Here is a 25,834-nt window from a genome sequence, read left to right as displayed (position 1 = left end):
TGTGCTCTGTGTGCAGAGTGATTTACCCTGCACTTGTGGCTGATGGATGCTGATTTAAAAACCCACATCAAATATGTAACACCTCGCTGAAACCTTAAACAAGATTAAACAAATTGGTATTATCCTTTCAAGTGAGTGGACTTACTTATTTTATGAAGGTCTGCTCTGTAAATGAAGAAAACTCACATTTCAGCCTGGCTGATCAGATCCTGGTGCCATATGGCAGACCTGATTTTGTGAACTTAATTTCAGCTTGGCAGAGGCCACTGCAAAAGGGTTTCAGTCACATAAGGTGACCAGTGTCTCTTGAGGTCTCTCACGGGGAGTTGAAGGGACTAAACATCCCTTGGGGTCATCAGACCCCAAATGCAAAGCATGAGGCATGTCCAGTTAAACAGGAGATGGGCTGAAGAGCTTTACTTGTGCTAAGTAGTGCCTGGCACTTCTGGCAGTTTGGGACTCTGCTGCAGCTCCATCAGGCACTTGAACACATGAAGCTGAAAGAATTAAGCAGGGATGGGAAGCCCACCACGACCATACACATCCAGAGCTGCAGTGGCTGCTCCCACCAGTCTGGGGCATTGGACAGGTGAGTGCCAATGTAAACAGTGCAGGTACATGGAGGAAATGGAGTTCACAGGGCACCAGGCCAACTGGGAATAATAAACTCTCAGAACTGGGAATAAGAAGCTCACAGAATTCATGGCCTGTGGTCAGCCCTTATCCGTGGCCTAATTCCTGGCTGGGTAAGAATCCCCTTGAGATAGCCTAAAGGAAAGTGAGTGAAACCTGACCTGAGTTGGTACCAAAGAGGAAACCAAATCCAAAAGAGGAAACCAAATCTAATGCACAGGGTCACTCCAGTGCCTCTTTGTGTTACAGAGAAGGCTAAGAGCAAGTCCCAGCATGAGGGACTTGAGTCCCACTTGATTCTTGATGCACTCTGGGGGCAGTGGCTGGAAGGCAGCCCAGTGGAAAATGACCTGGGAGTGCTGGTTGACATGGCTGAACATGTGCCCAGGTGGGAAGAAGGCCAATGGCTCCTGGTTTGTATCAGCAATAGTGTGGCACAGGAGCAGGGCAGTGATTGTCCCCTGAGCTGGGCACGGGTGAGGCTCCTCGAGTGCTGTGTCCAGTTCTGTGCCCCTTGTGAGCAGAAAGACCTTGAGGAGCTGGAGTGTGTCCAGGGAAGGGGCTGGAGCCCCAGGAGGGGCTGAGGGAGCTGGGAAGGGGCTCAGCCTGCAGAAAAGGAGGCTCAGGGGGGACCTGGTGGCTCTGCACAGCTCCTGACAGGAGGGGACAGCCGGGGTTCGGGCTCTGCTCCCAAGGAACAACAGGGAAAATAGGGAACGACTTCAAGCTGTAGGGCCAAGGTTCAGGTTGGACATCAGGAGAAATTTCTTCACAAAATGGGTGATTAGACAGGAGGAAGGGGCTGCCTAGAGAGGTGACAGAATCACTGTCCTTTGAGGTGTCCAGGGAACAACTGGACATGGCACTCAGTGCACTGGGCTGGCTGACAAGGTGGGGATTAGTCAAAGGTTGGATTCCGTATCTCAGAGGTCTTTTCCAGCCTAAATAATTCTGTGACTCTGTGATGATGTAAATATCGCCAGGAGGTATTTCAATCCTGCACACGGGTTCTAAATGAATTTAAGGAAGGCAAAGGATGCAGAGCAAGGAGGGTCCGGAGCTCCACCTGTGACCGGCGCTGTTCCCCTGGCCATACCCCGCGTAGGAGGGGCCACAACAGCAGCATTTTATCCCGTTCAGCTTGATGTTCAGGAATATCGAATGTAGTGGCGTTATCTCCCACAAAAAGGGGGAGAGCCGACACGCTTACAACTTTGCTTTATCAAAAAAACTCCCAGATGATTCAAAACCCGCCTGCGCGGATGATGACAGAGCTGCCTGCAGCCCTGCCGGTTGCGATGAGCAGTGACCAGAACGTGGAACTAATTGTTTATTTCTTCCGCCAAGCCCAGTGACGGCTTTGCGCAGCGGGGAACGCGGTAAACACCAGCTCCAGCGGCTCTGCCAGGCTCGGCAGGAGCCAGCGCCTGGTGCCTCCCTTCCAAACGGGTGCACTATTGGAGCAGGGCCCGGGCAGCGGCGGGGATCACCCGGTCCCCCGCCTCAGGCGCCCCGTCCCCTCAGGCGGTCAGCGCGGGGTTCCTTCCCTCACTCCGACAGCGCCCGGCCGCTCTGCCCTCAGCAACCGCCCCTCTCTGCCCTCAGCGGCCGCTCTGCCCTCAGCAGCCGCCCCGCTCTGCCCTCAGCCAACATGGCCGCTGCCCTCATCAAACAGGGCGGCTCCCGTTGGGTTCCCATTGTGCCCGCCCCCCGCGCGCCCCGCGGCGGCTTCAGCGCGCTCGGCGCGAAGATGGCGGAAGCGATTGCGGGCGTTTGAATTCCAGGGAAGCCGCCAAAGCCGCGCACAAAGGCGGCGGGAGCCGCGGGAGCCGCGGGGCCCGTCCATGGATTCGCTGCCGGGCGAGGACCCGACGCTGCCGCTGGCGTTCGAGGGCAGGTACGGGGGAGCTGCGGGCGGGGGTGCGCTGTGCGTGCGGCGGGCCCGGCCGCGGATGGGGTCAGGGGGGCGAGCCCGCGGGCGTTGTGCTCTCAGCGCTCTCCTCCTTCTTCCCCAGCGCCCTGCAGCTCCCGGACATCTCCCGCGGGGACCCCCAGCCCGGCCCGCCCGGCCGCCAAGGTAAGGCTGGATCGCGGCCGCAGCCCGCACATCCCTCCCTGCCGGGCTCGGTGCTTCGCGCTGCTCCCCAAACCTGCGGGATAAAAAAACCGGCGGCAAAAAGCTAAAAAAAAAAAAAAAAAAAAAAAAAAAGGTTTTAAGTGATGCGCTTTTTAACGTAATTTAAGAGTTTTTAACACGACAGCTGCTGCCGTCACTGCTGTGTGCTCGCCGCCTGTGGTCATGAGGGCTTTCAGCCTTATATAAGATGATCAGCGGTTTTGTGCGGCGTGTACTTAAAATACTTGGAATATCCAGCGGGGCCGCGCTGCCCGGTCACATTCTGCTCAGCGCTAGGGAAGCTGTGCGCTGTGCATCTTCCAGTTCTTGCTCTGAGGATTTATTCTTGACAGCACACCTCACATAACCGAATTCCAGTGTACATCATCATTTAGGTGGGTGATGGAATTTGGGAGTTTAAGTGATAGACAGCTTTCTGCGATCAGAAAGGAATTTAGGTGCTGACACGTAATGTAAACAGGGGGCCAAGCAGCGACTCTCTCACTTCCCTAAAGGTTTTGTTGTGTTTAGATTAGTGTAGACCTTTGCCAAATTGAAGCCCTACTTAGAGAGATTCTGCTGTCTGAACTTATTCTGTCTACTTAATGTCTAGTGGTACCAGATGTGGCAGAAGACACAGTCTCACCAGCTCGAGCTCGGACCATGAAGGACTATGAAAATGTAAGCAGAACTTTTAATGTAAGACTCAGTGACAGATTTATGGCCAAGATATTTCCAACGTGCTGGCTGACGTGTTGACTCTTAGTTTGTGTCAGTTGATATGCATCTTTTGGAGGTGCGACCAGGTGAATGTCCCTGTCCATGCCTTGAACCTCCATTTCTTATGTGTTGCTTTCAAAAACTGAGGCACGAATTTGTTGTTCAGAGTGGTCAACTGCTGTGCTGAAGTTGTGAAACAAAATTGGCACCCTCTGCTCAGAAGTTCCTGCAGCTCACAAACATCAGTTCAGAAACATCAGAACTTGGTTTGCACATCTGTTGCTGATTTATTTCAGGGAAGCATCAAGTTTATTTTCATTTAGGTTAGTGTGGGATTTGGCTTTTTAATTCATTGACTTTAATATAATGTCTTTTAACGTCATAGCATGAGTGTGCTTGCAATGCTAGTGTTGTAGAAGTCCAGTATCATTGTGACAGTTTTGTAGATAAAAGTATTTTGGCACTTACTAGAATATAAAGGAAAACATTAGATTTTAAAAATATGTTAACTGTACAGGCTTTTAAAATTGAATAAGACAGTTGTTTATGTCTGCTGGATGGTTTGATTGCGCTGTGTTGCAGGACAACTTCCCTGTTAAGGACTTGAGTGAAAAACTTTTAAGGTATTTATGGTTGTGTGAAGAAGCTGTAGAGAGGAAGGCAGTCTAAAATCTCTGAGATGATTGCTAGAGATAAAAGCTGTGGCTGCTGCCTTTGGGCTGTGCCAAGAGTCTGCAGTTTCAGTGTGCTGCTGCTACCTTTTGTGGCAATGCTGTGTTTGAAATGAGTGTTTCTTACAAACTCTTTCAGTTTCTTACGGCCTTACATGACCTCTGAGAAGAAAGCTCTGCTCTTTGCTCAGAATGTAAAGCTTGTTTTGGAAAGCCTTTGGTGAAAAGGATGTTTTTTTTGCAGTCTGTATCTATTTCCCTTTCTGTCTTGTTTCTGTGTGTTGGCTGGGGTAGACAGACACTGCCTTGGCATTGCTATGTGCTTAAAATCTCTTACTGTGATGTGTGCCAAAGACCTCAGTCCAGAATATACATTTTGCTAGTGTTTTACTGTCTGCAGGATTCCTGGGCACAGGAAAAAGAAGTTGCAGAAAGAAGGAAAAAATCTGTTGCTGTGTATCCTGTGTGGTGTAGAGCAGACCCTCCCCACAGGTCTGGCATCCTGCTGTGCTCAGACCCCTCGTGTTAAACTGAGCTGTAAAACTTCCCCTGGGATGAAAACTCTGGATGCCAGTAGTGTAATGAAGCTCAAAGATCCACTGACATGAAGGAAGAAGAATATACATTAAACACAGTAGACTGATTTCTATAACTCTGTTATTCCTACAGGCTATAAGAAGGATGTAATGAAAAGAATGGGCTCTGGCCTCATAACTCAGAGAGAACAGGATGATGTAATGACTCTTAAGTGGGCTAAAAGATGGATCCATGTAGGAAGGGAAGCACCTGGAGCAGGTGCTGAGCTGGGCAATGTTGGAGATGCAGATTTTTGAATTATTTATGGAGCCCACTTTGTTGCAATATGGAGGTAACCATTCTATTATAGAAAACATGATTACATGGGCACAGTGAAAAGCATCTCTGAGGAGGACCCTGTTATGGGTAATGAGGTGTTCATGGGTATCACTTAAGGGAGCTGGCTAATAGTATCTGTGAGATTCTTTCTTGTCTCTCCAAACCTTCTTAGAGTTTTGCTGTAAATCTAAAACAGCCTTTATAGTTGAAAACCGTTGTGCTGTGAAACCTCAGCCACTGCTGACAAATCCCTTTTGAACAAAACTGGCTCCATGCAGGCTTGGAACAGAGCTCATCTGAGCTAGGATTTGCTGCCATGCTGTTCATGCTGTGGAATATTTTGAGCAGGATGTATATAATCGTCTTGGTTTTCATTCCTTTTGTTTAAATACAGAAATCAAAATGCATAAAGGAATTAAGACTGAATCTTCAAATGCATAAGTTCAGAGGGTTGCTTTTAAAATCTTTTTGCAGTATGAGCTTTCTCACATTTAACATGTTTTCTTCCATTAAGCAATAACTTATAAATTGTCTGTGTGCTCTAACATTCATCCAAGAAACTGAACATCAGAGATGACATTTGTTTCACTCCTTGGTTTATGATTGCATAGTCTGTTTCATTTGCCTTTTGAAAATATTACCCTTGAGCACTTTGGTTTATCTCTGGTGCCACTGAAATACATGTAACAAGAGTTGTGAAATGCTGAGTTATTTTGAAATTATTTTCTCATTTTGACTCAGAAATATATTGAATGTAGGGAGACTAATTAGAAGTTCAGCTGGTACAACTTCAGAGTGTTTTTGTCACTTGGACTTTTTCTGAATGAGCAGGGAGTGTTGGGAATGATTTACTGACAGGTTGCTTCAGGGTGTGGGAGTGAGCCACAAAGTTTATGTAGGATTTTCAATTGCTCTGATGATTTTCACTTCTGTGAATAATGTCGAGGCAGCTTTCTGGGCAGGGATTATTAAACTGAACAGCTGCTTGCAGATGCAGGTTCTGAGTGCAGTTAAAGAAAGTAATCCTGGGTTTCACAAGCCAAATATTTTGGAAATTGTATTGCTAATAATTTTTACAAATAGCACTGTAGTGTTCTGGAAAAGCCTACATAAATATTTTATTAGTAGCTCTGTAACATATTAGATTTCCATTTGCTGAAAGCATCTGGCACGGGACATGAGTCTTATTTGAATGAATGTTTTATGCTTCCTCTCTTAAAAAAATTTAGAGGAAGACTCCTTTCTTTAATGAAACCATCAACTAACTTACTGCTTCTACAAGGAAGGTTAAAAGTGATAAGCAATTTTCCCCAAAGAATTACACTATGAATTATGGGATGGGATAAAGATTTTATTGGTGTTTGATCGGGCTTGCTTGTGGCTTTTCTTGCTATGAATAAAGTTACCTGGGTCCTGTTAATGAAGCTGCCTTCCCAGGCTTTTGCTTAGAAAATATTTCTGTTTCGACATGAAAACTGTATTGTGTCTTGCATTTTGTTCAAGTTCTATCATTTAGAAGCATTACTTAATGTTGTTAGATTCAAAAATCTCTCCTGAATTCTTATTGTGTCAAGTCAGTCAGTATTTTGATACTGTAGGGAATAGTTCAAAGGGCATAAGGCTATTACATATCTAATTAGCGCCTTCATAATTGGACATACGTGTGTGTCACCCACATGTATGTATGAGTTTAACCATGCTGAGGAGATGGAATTCTGGTCTTGCACTGGTGAAAGCAAAACTGTCGGAGGTTAGAATTTTTCCTTTTTTCCCCTTTTTTCTCATTATCTTTCTCCTTTCACAGCAAATCGCTGATCTGAAAAAAGAAAACTTCAACCTGAAACTTCGTATTTATTTTCTGGAGGAGCGAATGCAGCAGAAGTTTGATGGTCCCACTGAAGAAATCTACAAAATTGTAGGCATTTAGAAACATTCCTGAAACTATGTCTCTTTTTGAAGAGTTTGTTTTGTTTTGCTTGGTTTTGCCTGTTTCACTTGACTTTTAAGTCTTTTTTTTTGTTATTGGAAATTTTGATGTGATTATTGAATTCTGACCTTATCCTTTTTAGTAATAACTTAAATTTAAGCGACCCAAACAGGTGCTTTTGTCAGGTCTTTTTTCCATAATGGGATGGAAACTTGAGTCTCTCTTGATGCATATTTCAGTAGTTAAGAACATAAATTGATGTTTGGGTAGATCACAGGTGGAGCTGAATATTGCTGCCTGGTCTTCTCCACTGGTGATTTTTTTGTAATTGCTGATGTGTTGAAATGGTGTTTGTCAGCTTCCTGGCCAAGGAGTTCTTTGTACAATTACATCATGAGAGGTTTCCTCAGGCTATAACAAAATAATTCTAAAATTACTAAAAACCTCTGTTGTTGATAAAATCAGGTTTTGAAAAGAAAATAATATATCTTGTAGCTTAAAGAAAAAATATGCTTGGAAACCCTAGAAGTTCCCAAACTGAAGTGCAGTATTCCCTATAAGAGCAGTTAAATGTGCGTGCAAGGGATTTGTATTGCTTGAGTGCAATGGTCCTTAATGCTCTTGATATTTCTGGAAGGCTTGAACCTTGCAAAATATGTCTTTTAACAGCTAAATGTCTATTCTTATCCCAGTGATACTTTATATTTGCTGGTCCAAGCAAAAAGTAATCTACACACTGCCAGTAACTTTTGGGATGGGTGATCTTCCAGTTCTTTCCAGACATTTTTATTTTTTTGCCACAGAACATTGAGCTGAGAGTTGAGATAGAAAGTCTGAAGCGTGAACTGCAGGAGAGGGAGAAGCTGCTCATCAAGGCCTAGTAAGCACCAGTTTATTTCTTCATGTCCATTACTTAGGATTTGTTTCTATGTGTTTTTTCCTAATACTTTAGGAATTGGAGGATCTAAAGGGCACTTATTTAGAAATGTCTGGTTCAGAACTAATCCAGGCTGGCAGCTGTTGATTGCCCCACGGGCCTCAGTTGCAATGGAATTTTCTTTGTTTTCCTGAGGAGCAGATGAACTTTGTTTGATCTCTCCAGGTTGCTCAGAGGGTATTGCTGTGCTTTGAAGGGAACCTTGCACAAGGTCATGCTAGAAAGCAAAATTTAGGTGGCAGTCATGAACAAGTGGTCATCTGATGTTGAGCAAGGTGACACTGCCTGTTCTTTTCTCACAAGGGGTTAACAAATACTGAAAAGGGAAATGGAGAGATCTCAGCAGCTCTTTGTCTTTAGTTTAATCCAGTGCTGCTTCCTATAGAAAACAGCTCTGCTGAAGACTTTATAGTGTATTTGGAAGCTTTAGATATATTTCACTTTCTCATCATACATCTAAAATGCTTCTGTATCCACTGTGCCAAGGCTTTTATGTGGAGCTCACAGACAGCACCCAAATTGCTGCATAGTCTGTAGATGTTTGTATTGAACCTTAAAGTGATAAGCAGGTACAGAGAAGGTGGAAGGTGCTTGAGCATAACCCATCAGCCTGAAACTGGGACCTGAAATGTTTTCCACGTTGATATGCACTGGGATTTATGTCTGTGTTATTGTCTTGCAGTAAGGCAGTTGAAAGCTTGGCCCAGGGTGGTGATGCTGAAGTGCAGCATGGGAAGGAGGCACAGAAGAAGATGAAAGAGATGGAGGAAATGCTGAGTGGCAGAATAAACCTTCTGGAAGAGGTGAGGGACCACAGCTGAAGGAATATCAAGGAATCACTGCTGTCTTTGTACAGTTATCAGAGATTTGATACTCTGCTCAACCTATATTTTCATAATGTCTTTTTTCATTCCTCACTATCTGTGCTTGAGACAGTTTATTCCTGTATTTATTGTTGAGTTCTGGTTACTTTACAGGGCAATTGTAGTGTAAGGGGAAGGGACCCACAAGGATGATTGAAGACCATTTAAAGTGAGCTCCTTCAGGGAGGAGGAAAGGGGAATTTGCATGACCTGTTACTCATTTTAGTGGAGCTGGGATTTCTGAAAGTATTCTTTGTGCTGTTGAATTGGTAGAAAAGTTCTTAAATTGCTTCCCCTGTCCCGAATCAGGCAGTCAGGCTGGTGATTTCCAGATCTGATAAGTTGAAGAGCAGATTTTCTGGTCTCATGGAGATGGGGTATTTTCTGTAGCTCAAAGAAACTGTTGGCCTCTGACATTCATTTTATTCTGCTTATGAATTTAAACACTGCAGTGTGGTTTTAGTCACAGGTTTACACAGCACCATGTATTTATATAGATCTAGGGAGTGCTAACAAAGATTAATTTCCTTCAGAGCTCTTGACTGACAGGTGAATGTTGGCAAAGCAGCTTTTCAGGAGAAGTTCAGTGGTAAAGGAGCTTTTCCTTTCCCTCCTCCAAAGAGATGCTTTTTAGTTTAGATGTGAAGGCAAGGGGGAAAATGGCTTGTTAGGTTACAAGGAGGCTTTTATTTCATAGGAAACTAAATTGGGTGAGCACAGCAGGGAAGCTTGCAATGTAAAAATGAAGATCTGAATCAAATTTTGATTTAGTATATGGCAAGTTGTTTTGTGTGTCTTTTTTTTTTGGTGTTCTCCATCTCTGTGAGCTGGGTCACCCAGGGGAAGTTTAGTGAAATTTCTGGCTGTTCTCTCCATTGCTTTTACTGTTCAAGAGAAAAATGTGTGGTTCATACTTTATCAATTCCTGCACAATATTATAAATGATGTTGGAGAGAGTTCCAATTAGCTACAGTGACCTTGGGAATATTAATTTTATTGAACAAAAAAGCCCTTCTTTAACCTCTTTCATTTAAGTGTAGCTATTTATTATGATAGTGGGAGGACAGTGGGACAAAACCATTTTATAATTGCTAAATCTAAAACCATAGGATAGGGGTACTTTTTTTCCAGTTCTGCTATCAGTTAGGGTATTTTTTATTTCTTTGAAACAGAATTCCCTTCTTTCTGTAGCACAGAAAGTGTATTGATCTTGAAAATTCAGACACAGAGTTTAGAAGCATTTAAAAAGAACTTTAAATACTTGGTAAAAGTTCCTAAATTAAACATCCTGACATGTACTGAGTAACAGAAACTTCAGTGTGTGAAAAGATTCATGGTCATTTAGTTCTTAGAGGCATCAGGATTGTGTGTTTTAATTTCAGAATCTTAAAGCTGCCCAAGAAGAGGTGGAAAAAGCCCTTGCAATGACGGAGAAGGAGAAAGCTCTGAGAATTGCTGCTGAGCAGAAACTTTCTTCAATTATCAATGCCCCTGCCAAGGATGTGGACAAGGTTACAGAAGCTGAGAAAGACAGGTCAGAACTGTTGCCAGTAATGTTTCTAACTGCTGCAATTCTTTATTGTTACAGTGGGAAGAGTCAGCACAGCTTTGGGTTTGATTAGTTTGGTCCTACCCTTGGGTACAGGAGAGTTGCTGGCCATCCATGCAGTGAATGGCAACACAGCAACCAGTTTAGTGCTTTGTGGAGCAAAGTCATCTTTAAAAGTTCTCTGAAAGCCTGCAAGGCTCAGGATGTGTGAAACATAAGCTCATAGGTCAGGCTGGTAAATTTAATGGGAAGAGAAACACTGTTAGAAATACAATCCAGGTTACAAAACATGAGGAATCAGGGATGGCATCTTATGCTGCAAAGTTTTCATGTGTAACACTCGGGTCTGCCAGAAAACATCATTATTGTTCTTGGAATGCTGGGAGTGTGAAGATGTGTATTGACAGAAGACAACAGCACTGACCTGACTTGTTTTTGGTATGGTTTTTTGGATTGTTTTTTTTTCTTGCTTATGTGAAATGAGAACCACTTAGATACAAGTTTAGATGAAACTGACTACTTGAGAGACACTTGCTGAAGGCACATAAGGATGTGGTGTGTGGGCTAAGAAAGGAAATAGATTAATAAGGCTTCTGTGTGTACTGTAAAGGACAATGTCAGTAAAATATTGAAACTTAACTGTTGATATTTGAAGTGGTATTGGAGGAAAATAAGAATGAGCACTTTGCAGATAGCTCAACCCTGTTTGCTTATGTTAAAGTTAGAGCCCCTTTTCAGGTTTTCCAGGGTTATGAAAGTCCTTCCTTAAGTTCTACAAGTATTGTCTTCAATCTTCCCTTGGGAGAGTTGTCTGCAAGATTCACTGCAATGACTGGAGAATTGGTGGTAGATGGTGCAAGATTAATACTTAAAATCTTGTAATTTTAGACTTATAGAGCAACTGAATCTGTCACTGAAAAGTAAAGAAGCCCTAATTCAACACCTTGAGAAGGAAAAGTCTCAGAGTGGATCTTCTGATGGGAACTTGCCAGCAGAAAAAATCAGAGAACTTACCATTGCCTTGAGGCTTGAAAAGGATAGTGAGATAGAGGTGAGGAAGATGCCTGATGAATTATATGTTATAAATCTCATGGGGGGGAATGATTTTAAAGGTTTTATACATGACACTATGTGTGTGACAGCAACTAGTTTTTTAAAATATTATTTCCTCCACCATTTTCCATTTCCTTACCATTCATGGGTTATGCTGTGGCTTGGTGGGCAAAATTCATCCTTATTTATCCATTCCTTCAGTGGGAGGTTGTGTTTCACTGACTCGGTGCCTGTGGAATAGATAGAGTACAGTTGCTTTACAGAAGTATATATTAGAGAAATCCTAGATGTTAATAGATCCCTCACTGCATGACATAACTGCTATAAAAGTTAAGAATGTGACTTGAGAATTTGTTCTTGGGAAGTGTCTCTGCTGTTATGGGCTGAAATAAAAGCTGTGGTAAGGGAGGTAGGCATAAAAACATCTCATGAAATAAAGTGCAAGTTTACCCTTTAGCTTACAAAAAGTGGAAGAATCAGTCTTTTATTTCACTTGGCTCCTAAACAGGAAAACAGATCCTGAAAGCTGAAATGTAGAAACAGGTCCTGAGGCTTATTGTCTTCTTTTTTTTTCCTACTGGTTATTCAAAGTAAAGCTGGCAGAACTAAGAAAGTTAATTATGGATGCTGTCAGGCATCTGAGAATTTTTCTTCCCTTTTGTTTTGGAAATTAATATTGCTCAGCTCAGTACATACACACTTTTTTTGTCTATGTCAAGAATATTTTATGGTCGGATTGATTAGAGGTAGTAAAAGTTATCAGTTCAGGGTGGTCTTGCAAATAAATCAATCTGTGCTAGGAAAACCCCCTTGGTTTCACAAGATCATTTGTGTTTCAAGGTGAAAACAGCATTATCTTTAACCATTTCACAGGAGGTGGACAGGGTGCATATGATCATTTGGGGCAGTATTGGAGAAAAAAAATCTGATTAATACCTTTGCACAACTCTGTTTTTATGTATGATTACTTTTTTAAAACAAATAATTCTGTAACCTCCCTGGGGAAAAGTGCTAATTAAAATCTCTCTTGATAAAAGCATCTTGCTGACAAAGATAAATGTCACATAAAAATGCACCTCTATTAACTCAGCAAGGGCAGTTGTTCTGTCTTATGCATGGAAGAACATGTTTTGAGGGCTTTTGTTCTAATTTTTTTTTTTTTTTTGGACTGGCTTATTTCATGCCCAGGGTTTTTAAGCTCATTTTCTTTAATGGTTAATGAGTATTTTTGTGTTGAGAATGAATGAAATTGGCTGTAACAACTGTTTCATTTTTATAGGCTCTTAGAATGGAGCTAAAAAATGAGAGAAATTCCTTTGAAAAAAAGATTCAGGTAAGTTCCAGTTTTGCTCCTGTTTCCTTGACCCCTTACGGAGTGTGTTGGGCTCCCTGTGTTATCTTTTCATAGGTACAGGAAGCCTTGACTCCAAGGGAAGCAGAGCAGGTCCTCTGTTAAATTCTCTTTTATTTGGGATGACAGGAGGACCCCTCCTGTGTTTGAAGCAATTTTCACTAAAGCTGATAGTCACACTCATCAAATATTGAAGCTGATGCTCATGGCCTGCCCCCTTCTTATACAATATTCCAGGCACTTCTTTATGATACTGCCTCTCATTTTGGGGACTGTATTTTATGTTGGTAATCTTGAGTAATAAGCTCCAAGAGCTCTGGGGGAGTGTACTTATTAATGTGCAGTTACAGTATCTCTTAGTGGGAAGTTAATGCAACTTTCACATAATCTAATTTAGTCACTCCAAGAAGAGCTACAAGAGAGAGAAAATGAGCTTGCTGTTGAAAAGAAGAATGGTTTGAAAAGGGATAAAACTATCCAAGGACTAACTGTTGCAATAAAAGCAAAGGAAAAAGAGGTGAGGGTATTGTGATGTTGCTGGTTTGTTGAAGTACCATGGAGGGGGGTGCTGTGTGTGTGACAGGGTCTGATGCTGCTGTAACCATGAGGAGGCCTCGAGTGGGTGCTTGTCACTGCTGTCACCTCTCTAAGCAGCTCTGCCTGTCTGCAGTTTGGGCTCTTGGGCTGAAGGAGAGAGGAAAAAGTATCAGTTAAGGATCTTCCTCCCTTAAGAGCTTGATAAAAAATGTTTTCAGTTGCATACTGATTTTTATCAGCTCTGAGCACCACTTAGAAGATACGAGGGGTATTTCATGTTGTTGAGTAAGTGGAGCTGTCAAAGGCAGCTGAAATGAGAGAGGTCAACATCAGCTGAAATTTAGATTGTGTGGAAGAGTGGGAAATACTTCACTTGAGTGATAGGCAGTCTAGTGAGTGTATAACAGCAAGAATTTCTTTATATAATATTTACTGTGATGCATTTGGTGTTCTTGAAAGTGTTTTGTGAAGTTGGATGAATGTTTAATGAGATGGGGTAGAAATTACTGCGTTGCCCTCCCTTGAAAATAACTCTTCCTACATAGTATTCATTTCACTTTATTTAAAGAATGAGGAGCTGGCTTCTGAAATTGAAGAGTTAAATGCTTCGTTGGCTAAGGCAAGAGAGGCAACTCACAAGGCACATGTCCAAAAATTCAAGGTAAGAACAAGCAATTTGTTGTGATTTCCTCCATTCCTGCTTCTCCCTTCTCTGTAATTCCACACAGCAGGCAGTGCTTGCTATCTTTGAAAGCAGAGGGGTGGAAATCAGTTTAAAATGTTGTTTTAAAATTTTTAGTGTTTATTACTTTGAAAAAAAAATCCTAAATAAAATTATTTGAACAATAGAATGTTAAAATAACTTACCATGTTTCTCCTTCTTGGTTTTTTTGGGTTTTTTTTGTGTTTGTTTTTTTGTTTGTTTGGTTTTTTTTTTTTAATCAAAACCAACTGAGAATCTTTAAGGGAGAAACATATCAGAATAAGTCAAAAATAAAGACAAAAATATCTGGGGAGCTGAGGTTATCTTGAGTTTTTTTTTTTTCCCCAAAAGTATGGTGCCAGCACAGGCTTCCTCTTAGCAGAATTGAACTGGGGGTGAGACACCTGCTTGCATTTATTTATACAATAAATGTGAAACCACTATTTATAAAATACTGGAATGTTATTTGTGAAAATGTGATTTTTTTTTTTTGTGTGTGTGAAGGAGAAAAGGCACTTCATGATTTCTGAAACTTTTCAAAAGTTCTGAGTTTAAAATGTGTGTGATGGATCCTTGCTGTCCACAGAGCCCACACTGCAGAGCGAGTCCTGCTCCTCAGCACTCTGCTCCTTAGCTCCAGCCCTGAGCTGAGGCAGCTCTGTGAGTAAAAAGTGCTGCAGAGCCTCTGCTCCTGGCACCTCTGCTCTGACTCCAGGGCCACTTGTAGCCGTGTGTGGTGAGGACACAAAATAGGCCTGTGCCAAGGGGAAGTGCCCCAAAAATGTGCAGCTGTGGCACTTGAGGATGTGGGTTGGTGGTGAGCACGGTGCTGGGTTGGTATTGTAAATGCAGGTGAACTTAATGAGAAGAAATGATGATGTCTGACTCAATTTAGAAGGCTGAATTATTTCTTTATTATAACTATGGTAAAATATATTAATATGCTATATAAAAGGAGGATATTAAAACTACATACTACTTTCTCTGACTCTATCAACTCCAAAACAACTTGTGACCCTCTCTTGAGAGTCCAGCCCCAGGTGGATTGGATTGGCCATCAGGCTCAAACAATCCTCACCAGAGTTTAATTAAGCACTCACTCTAGGTAAACAATTCTCTAAACACATTCTACATAGGAAAAATAAGGAGCAGAAACAGAAATTGTTTTCTCTTTCATTTCTCTCTGTGCACCTCTATGAAAAATCCTGAGTGAGAGAAATGTGCTTGCCACAGGTTGGTATCTGGACTCCATCTTAAAGGTCTTTTCCAGCCTTAATTCTGTGATGCCATCAAAGACTCAGTAACTTCCTGCCTAGTCCAGATTGAAATTGGACTCTACTCCAGAAATAGTGTGATGTAATTAAAGCTCTGTGAATCAGTAATACTGCCATGACCTTGTCTGCACTGTGGATTCCTTTGCATGTCAACCTTTGTCTCATTCTTTGTCACCTCAGACTTCCTCAGCCTGCACTGGATGTCATGGAAAGTTTTGTTACATCAGTAGAGGAAGGTTTTAGTGTTACACTTCCCCTGTTTTGTCATTTCACTGTGTCTTTGCACCCCAATTCTGAAACACTGGGAAGAGGGGCAGGGTTGTGGGATGCAGTGGGAATGAAGACTCCAAGCTCCACAAAACCCCCTTCTGGAGCCTGAATGCTGCTCTGTGTTTCAGGGTGCTGCAGATTATCAGGCTCTGCTGATGGAGAAGGAGACTCTGCTGGCAGAGCTGCGCTCGGAGAACCTCACAAAGGACGCTGAGAACCGCAGGCTGCAGAGGATAATTAAAGTCACTGGTCAAGAGCTGAGTGATCTGAATTTGGAAAGAGAGAAAATGGAGAAGGAGCTGGATGAAGCACAACTGCAGAAGAGCAGAAGTGACAAAACCATTAATGTTATTATCATGTTTTTCCTTTCTTTCCTGAAGTCTAGAAATCATTCAGTGCTTTAGTGGGTCCTTTTCTAACAAAATTAGGTTTTTAAATAACTTTTGGGATGGAAAAACACTTTTTGCTGTGTGAAGATAGAGGAAAATTCTGGCACATAATCCGCACAGAATAATATTTTATATATAATTTTGATAATTAGATCCTAGGAAAAAAAAACATTAACCTTTAAAAGTGATAAATGGTTACTGTTGATTCCAGTTTTTCTGATGGGAGAATTCTGATGATGTATGTTCAGATTTCTGCCATATTTTTCTTCTTGCATGTTTATAGATTATCTTAAATTTCACTACTTAAGCTTTCTTCTAATTGTGACCTGGAGCCAAACCTCAGCCTGCTGTCCTAGCAGGGTCACTGTAAAGGCTGTATATTAAATAACTTCTGTTTGTAAAAGACCCAAAGCACAGGATTAATTGATCACAGTTTAACATAAAAATGAGGTGCTGTTCATTAATTCTGCTACTTCATATTCTCTTGAGGGGTTTTACCTTGCTGTGGGCATTCAGATAAGCTCTCCTGCTCCCAGCACTCACAGCTGATGCAACAAAGTGAATGACCAATTTGAAGTTTCTCCTTCATTTGGAAAAAGCATGCACGTTCTGCTTAGGCTTTGACACAAACCATTTCTCACCTGAATGCTTTGTCATGTGGATTTTGCTGAAGTCTTCTCACCATTGCTTCCACGAGGGCAGCATTTGCATAATGAGCAGAGTCCTGCTTGCATCCAGAGTCTGATCCTCCTCAGTTAGGGATTAGTCTCCTGCTATATTAAATTACATAAAAGATTTAATGAGCCTGTCTTTATTCACTAGATGTTTTGGTTCCATTATTAAATAAGGACCTTAATAAAGCAGGGAGACATGGAAATTGCTGCTCCTGCACTATTCCTTGAAACCAGCAGAGGGGTCTCTTTACCTACAAATAAATTAAATTCCTCTCCCCCTCCTACTCCCAATTTAAAGCATTTCTGTTTGATTGTCAACTGTGGTTTGGCTGCCATCACAAAATCTCTATCTTTGGTGTGCTTTGAGATTTCTTCGGGGCGTTGAGGTTAAGGAGAGCGAGAACAGATCGCTGCTGTCAGTAAAACAGCCACAAAGAACATTTATTGATTTGAAGTATTTTATATTTAACTGTCTTCTCTATTCAGATTTTTTTTTCATCTTTCAGGGTAGCTAGGATGTAACTGTACAGGAAAGACAGGAAAAATAGGACTGAAAAGGGAGTTGCCAGGGGATTTGAAGTTAGCTGGGTTACAGAAGTCCTATTTGACTCCATTATGTCCAAGTTTTTCATGTAAATTATGAGCTCCTTAGGGAAAAGCATTCCTGCCAAAAGATGAGCAGTCTTATAAAAATTATATCCCTAACCTATTTCCTACTCCTTGCAGAACAGCTGCTTCAATTTCAGAGCTGCAAGTACATTGGATAGAACCACATTGCCTGTGAAGTGTTGCCCATTAAGTAGTAGATATGTGGGAGTTAAACAATATGCTGTGAGATTTTGCTCTTTGACAAAGAGGAGACTGCTTTGGGGATCTGCTGCAAACTTTTTATAAGACAGCCTTAAAAACTCAGTTCTATTTATGCTCCAAAATGCCTATTCATCAGCATTTCTATTTTGTTGGAATAAAGTTAGCAAAAAAGTGTATAAACTGTAGAAAATGCCCTCAACATCTGTAATGAACTGCTGCCCTAGCTCTTTACTCGTTCACAAAGAAATTTCCATGTGCTGTAACTGGGGTAATGCTAATTTTTGCATCTATTAATTAAAAGAAAAAACCCAAACACCCCAACAAACAACCCCCCTAAAATGTATTTCTCAGCCTGCTGTAAACCCAGTTTGTCAGGACATGAATTGGGCGTTACTGTCCTGGAAGGGAAGAAGGTGAAACTAAATCAAATAAGACTGTTACACGTGAGCTGATCACCCACATCACAGACTTGGTCCAATATTAGGAGTTTCCTGGATTAATGGGTTTAGATGTTCTTGAACCATGTTTCTGCCTTAGGATGGCACTTTAAAAGGTATCTGAAAGAGCTTTTAAAAGCTCTTTCAGTTCTGTACTTTCCAAAAGCTGCTGTTAAGCATCGCTATCAAGATGCTGTTAAATATACTTAAAAGCTCTTTGGAACAAGAAACTTTGGACTTTTATTTTTACACACTATTGGTGAGGAATAAACATCTCATCCTTGATGTTCATGGCTATCATGGCACTGTGCCTGTAACAGGGATGGAGTGCTTCTTCCTTGAGAAGTTTGTTCAAATTTACATGACAAAACACTTCACATATCCATTCTCTCTCCAGGCCTAAATGTAGACTGTTGAAGTGTATTTACTAGATATTCATATTTGATCAGTTGGTTGGGGAAATGCATAATAACTCATTAGGCAGAATTTATTATTTAGTCTTCCTAGCTGTTGTTTAGCCTGAGAGGAAGGTTTTGGAGCTTCACAACTTAATTATTCACCAAACTGGTTTTCATCTGACAAGGAGGGGGAGGCATCTGCTCCAGTCTTCTATATTAGAGTGTTTCACATTCATTTTTCTTAGTTCAGCTATCATTAATCATAGGAAAGTCTCTTGGGGAAAAGGTTGGCAGAGAGAATTGCAAAGTTTATGCTCTGAGAGTTGTTGGTACTATATTACCCCTGTAAGTCAATGTATAGAAACCAATAGATTTTCTCCCAGACAATTTGAGTGGTCAATGAGTTCAAGCAACCTGCTACAATGATGGATAGTTTGGTGTGTTATGGAATTCCAGCTCGTGCAAAGAAGGTAATTTTCAGTCTCACCTTTAGCTTGTCTTAGGAAGGATTTAGGGAGTTCTGGGGGCAGAAATAGCACAGGCAAAGTTATGTGCAAATTGCAAATCTCACACAGGCTGTTCTACTTTTTCCACAATTACATCCCTTGTCAGTCCAGCTCTTCCCATAAACCTGGCCATTACAGAGTTGTGCTGTTTTAAGGCAGAAACCTGGTTTCTGTACCTGACAGTACACCAGGTACCTGCTGTGCACCAGGAGGATGAGGTAACAGGTTGAGTACAGTTGTTGCAGCAGCATCTTTCTAACTCTGCATGTCTATCATCTTCAACCTTATGGTTTTCATTAAGAGTCACAATGTTGGTCACTTGAAGTTGCAGGCCAGATGAAAAGTCTCCTGAAGTTTAATTACAGGTGATGTGTCAGTTAAAGCTGCTCAGTAACGTGATGGTATAAAAATAACATTTAAAAAAGCCAAGGAGTGACCTTTGCAGCACAGGGAATGTGATATCAGTGCTGTTGATCCTTTGCTTCCAATTCCAGTGCTGTGTGGGAATAGGTTTAACGTGACCCACTTGAAGAGCTCCACAACTTGGAGCCAAAAGCCTTTGCAATTATCAGAACTTGCACTACTTCCCACTGCAGTTTGTATTTATAGGCAGCAGTTAAAGAAAAACAGGAACATATTGGAGGGTTTGGGTATCTAGACAAAACTTGGACCTGATTCTGCTGTTCTTCAGTTTTCTTAGTCAAGCATCACTATCAACATGGTTCTTTTGCTCCTGAAAAAGCAAGTGGTTCTTTTGCTCCTGAAAAAAATGAGTTTGTAGAACTGAGGGTTGGGGTGTAATCATTCTTTGAATAATATTTGAGAGGGTTTTGGAAGCTGTTAGGTGTTTCTTAGCTGAATCCTGGAGATGAAGCTAAAATGAAGAAAGTAAACCAAAAGGCTTTGTAAATGACATTTTGCATTTAATGTGCAAAATAAACAAATAAAACACTGAAGTAATAAAGTGATGTTAAGGATTTGATGTGAACCTGCATGAAGCAAGGTAATTAAGTCAAGAAAAGGGCATAAAACAGTTTGTAAAGAGACTACAATTAAAATGTCACTAGTGCTATTTCTTTGGACTTAGAATAAGAAACAACTATTAAATTTTAAATCCCAGTGGAGGTAAAAATAAAGTTTATAAGTGACTACCATATGTGCAAACTATTTAAAGGGCTCATGCTACTTCACAAATGGGCCCTTTTGGGGAATAAATAGCAAACATTTATTTGAAGATGTAGGCTATGTTACCTGGTTCTTTGGGTCTGAACAGAAGTTTAGATAGTATTAAGTCTCCTGTAAGTTTTAATTGTTTAATTTTAGTCAACAACTCCTGTGTTACAAGTTTCTACCTCTTTTTCTTCCACACAATTTGTGCAGTAGAGGCAGAGAAGTTTATAAAATGAGGCTGGTGTCTCTTCAAGCTTTGCCTCCTTCAGCTGACAGTGTGGAAACTCCCCAGCCAACCAGCAAAAATGTTGGAAGTGACCAGAACAGTGGTGGTGGGAGAGAAGGAGGAAGGACAGAGAAGCCACAATGGAAATTTTTGTGCTGTCCTGTGCTCTTAAATATCTTTCACTCTAACTGGGAGCTGACTATAATTTCCATGCTAATAATTTCATGTATTCACATAGATGTAGTGATTGTCCTGGTGCTAGCAGCATGTAAGGAATAGGAATTATTTGGTGTTACTTCTTGGGACTCAAGGCTTTGTCAGGTGGCCAGACTTTGCAACCCCATAGAGAGCTTTGTTTTCAGGGGTGGATTTTCAGCTGGAGTGGAGCAGATCTGCAGGGCTGCAGAAGAGAGCTGTGATTGTGGTTAATGCAGCCCAGGAGCTGCTGCTCTTCCTTTGCAGCATTTCTTGTTGGTCCTAACAGATCTCAGAGTCCTTGGGACTTGCTGCTGTGTAGAAGTTATTGAAAGAGGTTGTTCCTATGATTTAGAAGAATGTCCCCATTTCTCTGGTGGGAAGCTAAGATGTGAAGGTAATGCAGCTAATCTTGGAGGTGCAGGAAGTAATTAACAGAGCCAGAGTCAAGATGAAGTTCTGTTCATCCCTTCTGATCATGAGACTGACCTGGTTAATCATTTGTAGTTTGTGTTCTTGTCAAAAGAAAAAAGTTTTTACATTTCTGACCTTTTGTTTGATGCCAAAGTAACCAGTGTGCAACAATTTTCATGGTGGGATGAGAAAAAAGGCAAATGACAAACTGAATCACCTGTAAGCAGTTCTCTCCTATTTCTAGCCAGGGAATAAATTGATTCAGAAGTGAATGTTCATTCTGACAACATCTATGTGCATAATATTCCTAACAGCCTTGGAGACCAGCCATTCTGTATGTAAAGCATGTAAACAACAACCTAGATTTATGGAAGAAAATACTGACATCTTATCTGAAAGTTGTTCTTTCTTTAATTGTATTCATTGATGCCAAGAGAAAGTGGCTTCAGTACATTCTTCAGTGATAGTGTGGGTTGTTAGTCTTAAACTATCTTTAAGGTTGATTTGCTGCATATTCAGTTTCTTTTTTTTTTTTTTGTAGGACCTTAGAAATCAACTAGAGAAATTACATGGTGAAATGACTGAGAAAGAAAAAGCAGTTGAACACCATTACAATATTCTTTTGAGTGAAAGCAATCAGAAGCTGCAGAGCCAAGAACTTGTTATAAGGCAGCTGACAGACAGTGTCAATCACAAGGATCTGCTGCTTGAGGTAGGTAGACTTACTCTGAAATGACAAATGGAAAGTTATCATTTGATTTTGTATGGGGAATTATTACAAAATCACGTTTGTAGTTGGACTTATTGTTGATTTTGATGATAATCCTTCACTTCTCATAATACTGTATTTGCAGAACAGATCTATAATTACAGAGTGTGTGGCATTCACCAGGATTTCTTGTTAGGGTTTTGTGAAGCGTGTGGACAGAGGGGGAAGAAAGCTTTACTAATACTTATGTAGGATTGTCACTGTTGTAAAAGCTCTGAAGTGCTCATGATTTTCAGTTTATTGTGCACAAAGTGGAAATTGAGGAATAGTTATAGATACTGAAATATTTTCTCTTCATGACCTCTATAAGAAGGTTCCTGCCTGAATGGTAACAGGCCTCTGCTCAGTTTTCACACAGTAAAAAAAGTAGTGATGGTATTCAGCCAGCAATGCAGAGAGTAGGAGTTGAGGTTGCTCTGTACCTGGAGACAAAGGTGCATGCCTTGACTTCATTTTTCAGTCCTGAGAAGGTTGCATAGGTGGGAAGAGCTGTGTATCTTTTGACTTTGTTTCTGGTGTCTTAAATTGAGCTCTTTTTGCAAGGCACGTAGATAACATGTTCCAGGTCATCCTTGGATATTCTCCTGAATTTTGTTAGGTTTTATATTTTGCAGTTTAAAATTAGAGTACATAACATAAAACTGCCTGTTTTCTTTTGTTAGAGACTTGATGGAACAGTTAAAGAAAAGGATGCAGAGCTGCAGGAGCTCCAGAATAAGTGCAGGAACCTTTTAAGAGTTAATGAAGAACTTGAACTGAAAAATGAGGGCTTAGTAGAGGAGAAATGTGCTGCACAGACTCAACAGTCAATTATCAAGATAGTCAGAGAGCTGGAGGTGAGTTTTGCATAACTGATCATTTTTAGGTAAGTACCTTAACTTCAGATTGAAGAGAATTTTGACTTTGGCTTCAAAGCTGTGGACTGATACATGTTGTAATTCACCATGTGTTGTGCTCTGATGATTTTATATGGCATCACTAAATTCTCTACTTTCAGATGCTTTGCCTGCCATAAAGAGATAGGTATTTTTGGTGGTTAGGGCAGACATAATTCACTGAGTGGGAGGATATCTGCATTTCTGGAGAGGGGTGCAGAGAAGAGTTTGTGTACTTTGCATAGATAAGGGGAAAGATTGCACAGAGCTGGTGACCACAGGAGATAAATGGAATGTGAGGATAAATACAGGTAGGAGTGAAAATATGGCATCAAAAATATGTCCAGGGCATTTTATTTGACGCCATGAATTGAAAAGACTTGTACTTGAAGTGAGAGGTCGAAATTCTAGGTTTAGAAGTACTTCCTTCTCTCTTTACTCTCCATTCTGTTCTAGCAAAAGAAAGTCAGGTACTGTTAAATTTTTGAATCACTCCCTGACTCCATCAGTGCATCATTGAACAAATGAGCTGCTTTTGAAGGCACATTTCTTGTCTGTTTTTGTGTTGTTTGCAGCCTGGTGTGTCAAGGTTTCTAAAAGCATCAGGCAAAGTTAAAATAATTAGACTGGTACACAGTAATGGTGGAGAAAGCTTTTTCATTTCTTTAATAATATGTCAGTCATTAAAAAGACTTTCTCAAGGAAGTTCAAAATAAAGGGAGCCAATGGCAAAGGAAACATAAATGCAGTGTTTTGGGTCACATTCTGAACAGTCTGGTGGTGAGATGATGAATGTAATGGGCACTATAATTTACCATGGGAGAGTGAACATGTGGAGTCCTGGTTATGTGACCAGCTCAGAGAAAAGGAGCTGCAGCCCTGTTTGCCTGGGCAGCAGTGAGGATTTATCCCACTGTATGGGAATGTGCAGACACAGAAAATGGTCTGGGAAAGGCTGAGGGGAAATTCCCCTTCTGTACAACAAACTTCAGTGCAAGGACCCAAGTTCTGTCACAAAGGGACCTAGGATGGAAAATCACAGGGAATGACTGGAAATCAAACAGTGACTTGCCTGTGCAGCCCTCACTGGGTTCAGGTGGAGAAGCAGGGCAGGAGCAGTGGCAGGCAGTGCAGGCAATCACCCAGAGCCACCTTCTAATCACAGCCCATTCTCTGCTGCTGTGTACTCGGGGACTGAACAATAGCTAATCACAGCCCATTGTCCTCTCAGCTCAGCCTCTGTGTCACCTATCTCCTGTGAGGACCCATTTGGGCATATTAATCACCAGTTTTTGGACACAGATTAGCCAGAGCTCTGCTCTCATTGGTTGCCTGGCACTCTTGGATGGCTTTGCTGTGCTGCACTGACTCTCAACAAATCATAGCTGGATCTTCCCCACCAGAGGGGACAGACACCAGGCTCTTCAGCCTCACTGATCTTTTAAAGTTGAAGAACTTGATTGGAGAGATACAGAACTTTTCTCCCTTTCAGCATATCTTGGTACTCTATTTTAATATAATGATAAATTTTAAAGCAACCAACACACAGAGCTCTGCTGGGTGCCTTGGCCAGGCCAGGAAAGATAAATTACAGGTTCTGATTTTGGAGTTTGGATTTTTGAGCCACTGTCATGGTCTAGAGAGAGTGAGTGAGGCATTGATAATTAGGGGAGTGTGGCAACTTGTGACTTGAGGATCTCTGAAGTCTGAGTTAAATGTGTTCTACAGACAAGGAATTTAGAAATTTGAAGAAATGATCAAATTCTAGTGATGGATCAGTGAGGAGGTATAGATAATATCCTTCTCTCAGTCATTTATCTTTTAACCTTCAGAGATTTTGAAATGATCCTGAGGGCTGTTGGAAGCACGAGAACATTCCGTGAGGCAACCAGATATTCTTGTGACGTGTCCAATAAGTTATTTATTGTGGGGGTATAAACCTTTTACTTTCATTGCTTACAATCTAAGGAACCTTTAATGAAAATAAGTTATGTTTTCCACCACTGCTGCTTCAGAATAGTATTTCACACTTAAATATAGACTTTAACATATTAGATTGCCTCCTTTCACGGGAATATAAATCCTTCACTGCAATATGGTCCTGGATGTCTTGCAGCTATCTCCTCTAACACATTTTCCCTCACACCATGTGTCAAGAGGTTTAATGTTTCATTAACTCCCACAGCATTACAGTCTATTTAAGTTACAGAGCTGCCTTATGTTTTGTGTACCGTCGGGGAGTTGATTGAAATAATTCACTCCTACGCGTTATTTAGAAATGACAGTAATAATGTACAAAAAAAAAGGCATGTTCATACTGCATCTTCTCATCCTTATTATTCATGAAAGATTCTGAAAAAATCAGGAACACTTCCTCGTGATTTTGCTAACCTTTACCTAGGTAGTTGAATTTAGAATTTAATAATTTGTATATAGCCTGTGACATTTGGAATTAAGAAACAGCTCATGTCTCCCGTTACACAGAAAGAGTTGGGAGGATTTCATGAGGTTACTGAGATTTTGGTACAAACGGAGAACTCAACATGTGAATCCTAAAAGGAACAGGGTTTGTGTGTGGAACTACTTTGTTCATGCAGCAGCCATTCCTTCCCTCATTTGTGCTCCCTAACTCTGCACAATGACACTGCTCTGCCAGGGCTTCAGGAAGAGCTTTAATTAGGATAGAGTTCTGTAGTGTCTTCAGTAATAATTGCAAGGTTTGGATCAGACATATGGAAGAGTTCACTAGAACTTTTAGCAGACTGTGAAATAACTAAATTAAGTGAAAAGATTAATTTTTTTCCTGTTGCTGTCTACGTCATTGGTCAGTGTTTGTGATCAAACTTTTCCAGCTTAAATTACAACCCATGTATTTCTTGCTTAATGTCTGTTCTTGAAAGGCTGAGATTCCAGCACATTGGTAAGACTCCTTAATTTAGGCTGCAAGATGTACTTTTTTAACATTTTTTCATGAGATTATTACTGGCCTCTGGATCACCCACCTCCATCTGTTTTTGTGTCTCTTTAAGCTCAATCAGCAGCTTTGCTGGGAGCTCTTCCTCTGTTCATCTAGATAATAAATTTGATGTGAAGCTCAGGAGTTTGCACTTTGATACAGAATAGTATTTAATGTCTAAATTGCACTAAAACCTGGGAATGTCTCTTAGATGCAGCCTTTAGGTACTGTTAAATTTTTGAATCACTCCCCGACTCCATCAGTGCATCATGGTGTACAGATCATTGAACAAATGAGCTGCTTTTGAAGGTACATTTCTTGTCTGTTTTTGTGTTGTTTGCAGCCTGGTGTGTCAAGGTTTCTAAAAGCATCAGGCAAAGTTAAAATAATTAGACTGGTACACAGTAATGGTGGAGAAAGCTTTTTCATTTCTTTAATAATATGTCAGTCATTAACGAGATTTTCTCAAGGAGGGTGATGGCAGCTGGGCATGGAGCACTGTCCAAAGGCAAGGTCACTTCTTCAACGTGGAGCATCAGTGGTAGAAGCTGCAGCA

The 25,834-nt window shown here is 41.2% G+C and overlaps 1 protein-coding gene across 2 annotated transcripts in view; it reads left to right on the top strand.

Moving 5' to 3' along the window:
* The first annotated feature begins 2,343 nt into the window (after positions 1-2,343).
* The window catches only part of CDK5RAP2 (CDK5 regulatory subunit associated protein 2), a 70,517-nt gene continuing 47,026 nt past the window's right edge, over positions 2,344-25,834 (top strand). For both annotated transcript variants that reach the window (XM_030286455.4, XM_030286453.4), the window contains exons 1-14: positions 2,344-2,530; positions 2,649-2,710; positions 3,363-3,430; positions 6,800-6,910; positions 7,726-7,802; positions 8,542-8,662; positions 10,105-10,256; positions 11,160-11,322; positions 12,604-12,657; positions 13,073-13,192; positions 13,781-13,873; positions 15,588-15,806; positions 21,220-21,390; positions 22,110-22,283. In XM_030286455.4, coding sequence (XP_030142315.4) covers positions 2,478-2,530; positions 2,649-2,710; positions 3,363-3,430; positions 6,800-6,910; positions 7,726-7,802; positions 8,542-8,662; positions 10,105-10,256; positions 11,160-11,322; positions 12,604-12,657; positions 13,073-13,192; positions 13,781-13,873; positions 15,588-15,806; positions 21,220-21,390; positions 22,110-22,283 — 1,638 coding nt within the window. In that variant the 5' untranslated portion in view covers positions 2,344-2,477. The remainder of the gene's footprint in view (positions 2,531-2,648; positions 2,711-3,362; positions 3,431-6,799; positions 6,911-7,725; positions 7,803-8,541; positions 8,663-10,104; positions 10,257-11,159; positions 11,323-12,603; positions 12,658-13,072; positions 13,193-13,780; positions 13,874-15,587; positions 15,807-21,219; positions 21,391-22,109; positions 22,284-25,834) is intronic.

Source organism: Taeniopygia guttata, chromosome 17, assembly GCF_048771995.1.
Source record: "Taeniopygia guttata chromosome 17, bTaeGut7.mat, whole genome shotgun sequence".
NCBI classification, from domain to species: domain Eukaryota; kingdom Metazoa; phylum Chordata; class Aves; order Passeriformes; family Estrildidae; genus Taeniopygia; species Taeniopygia guttata.
Note: the sequence above shows the minus strand (reverse complement) of the source record. Positions and strands in the feature narration are given on the sequence as shown.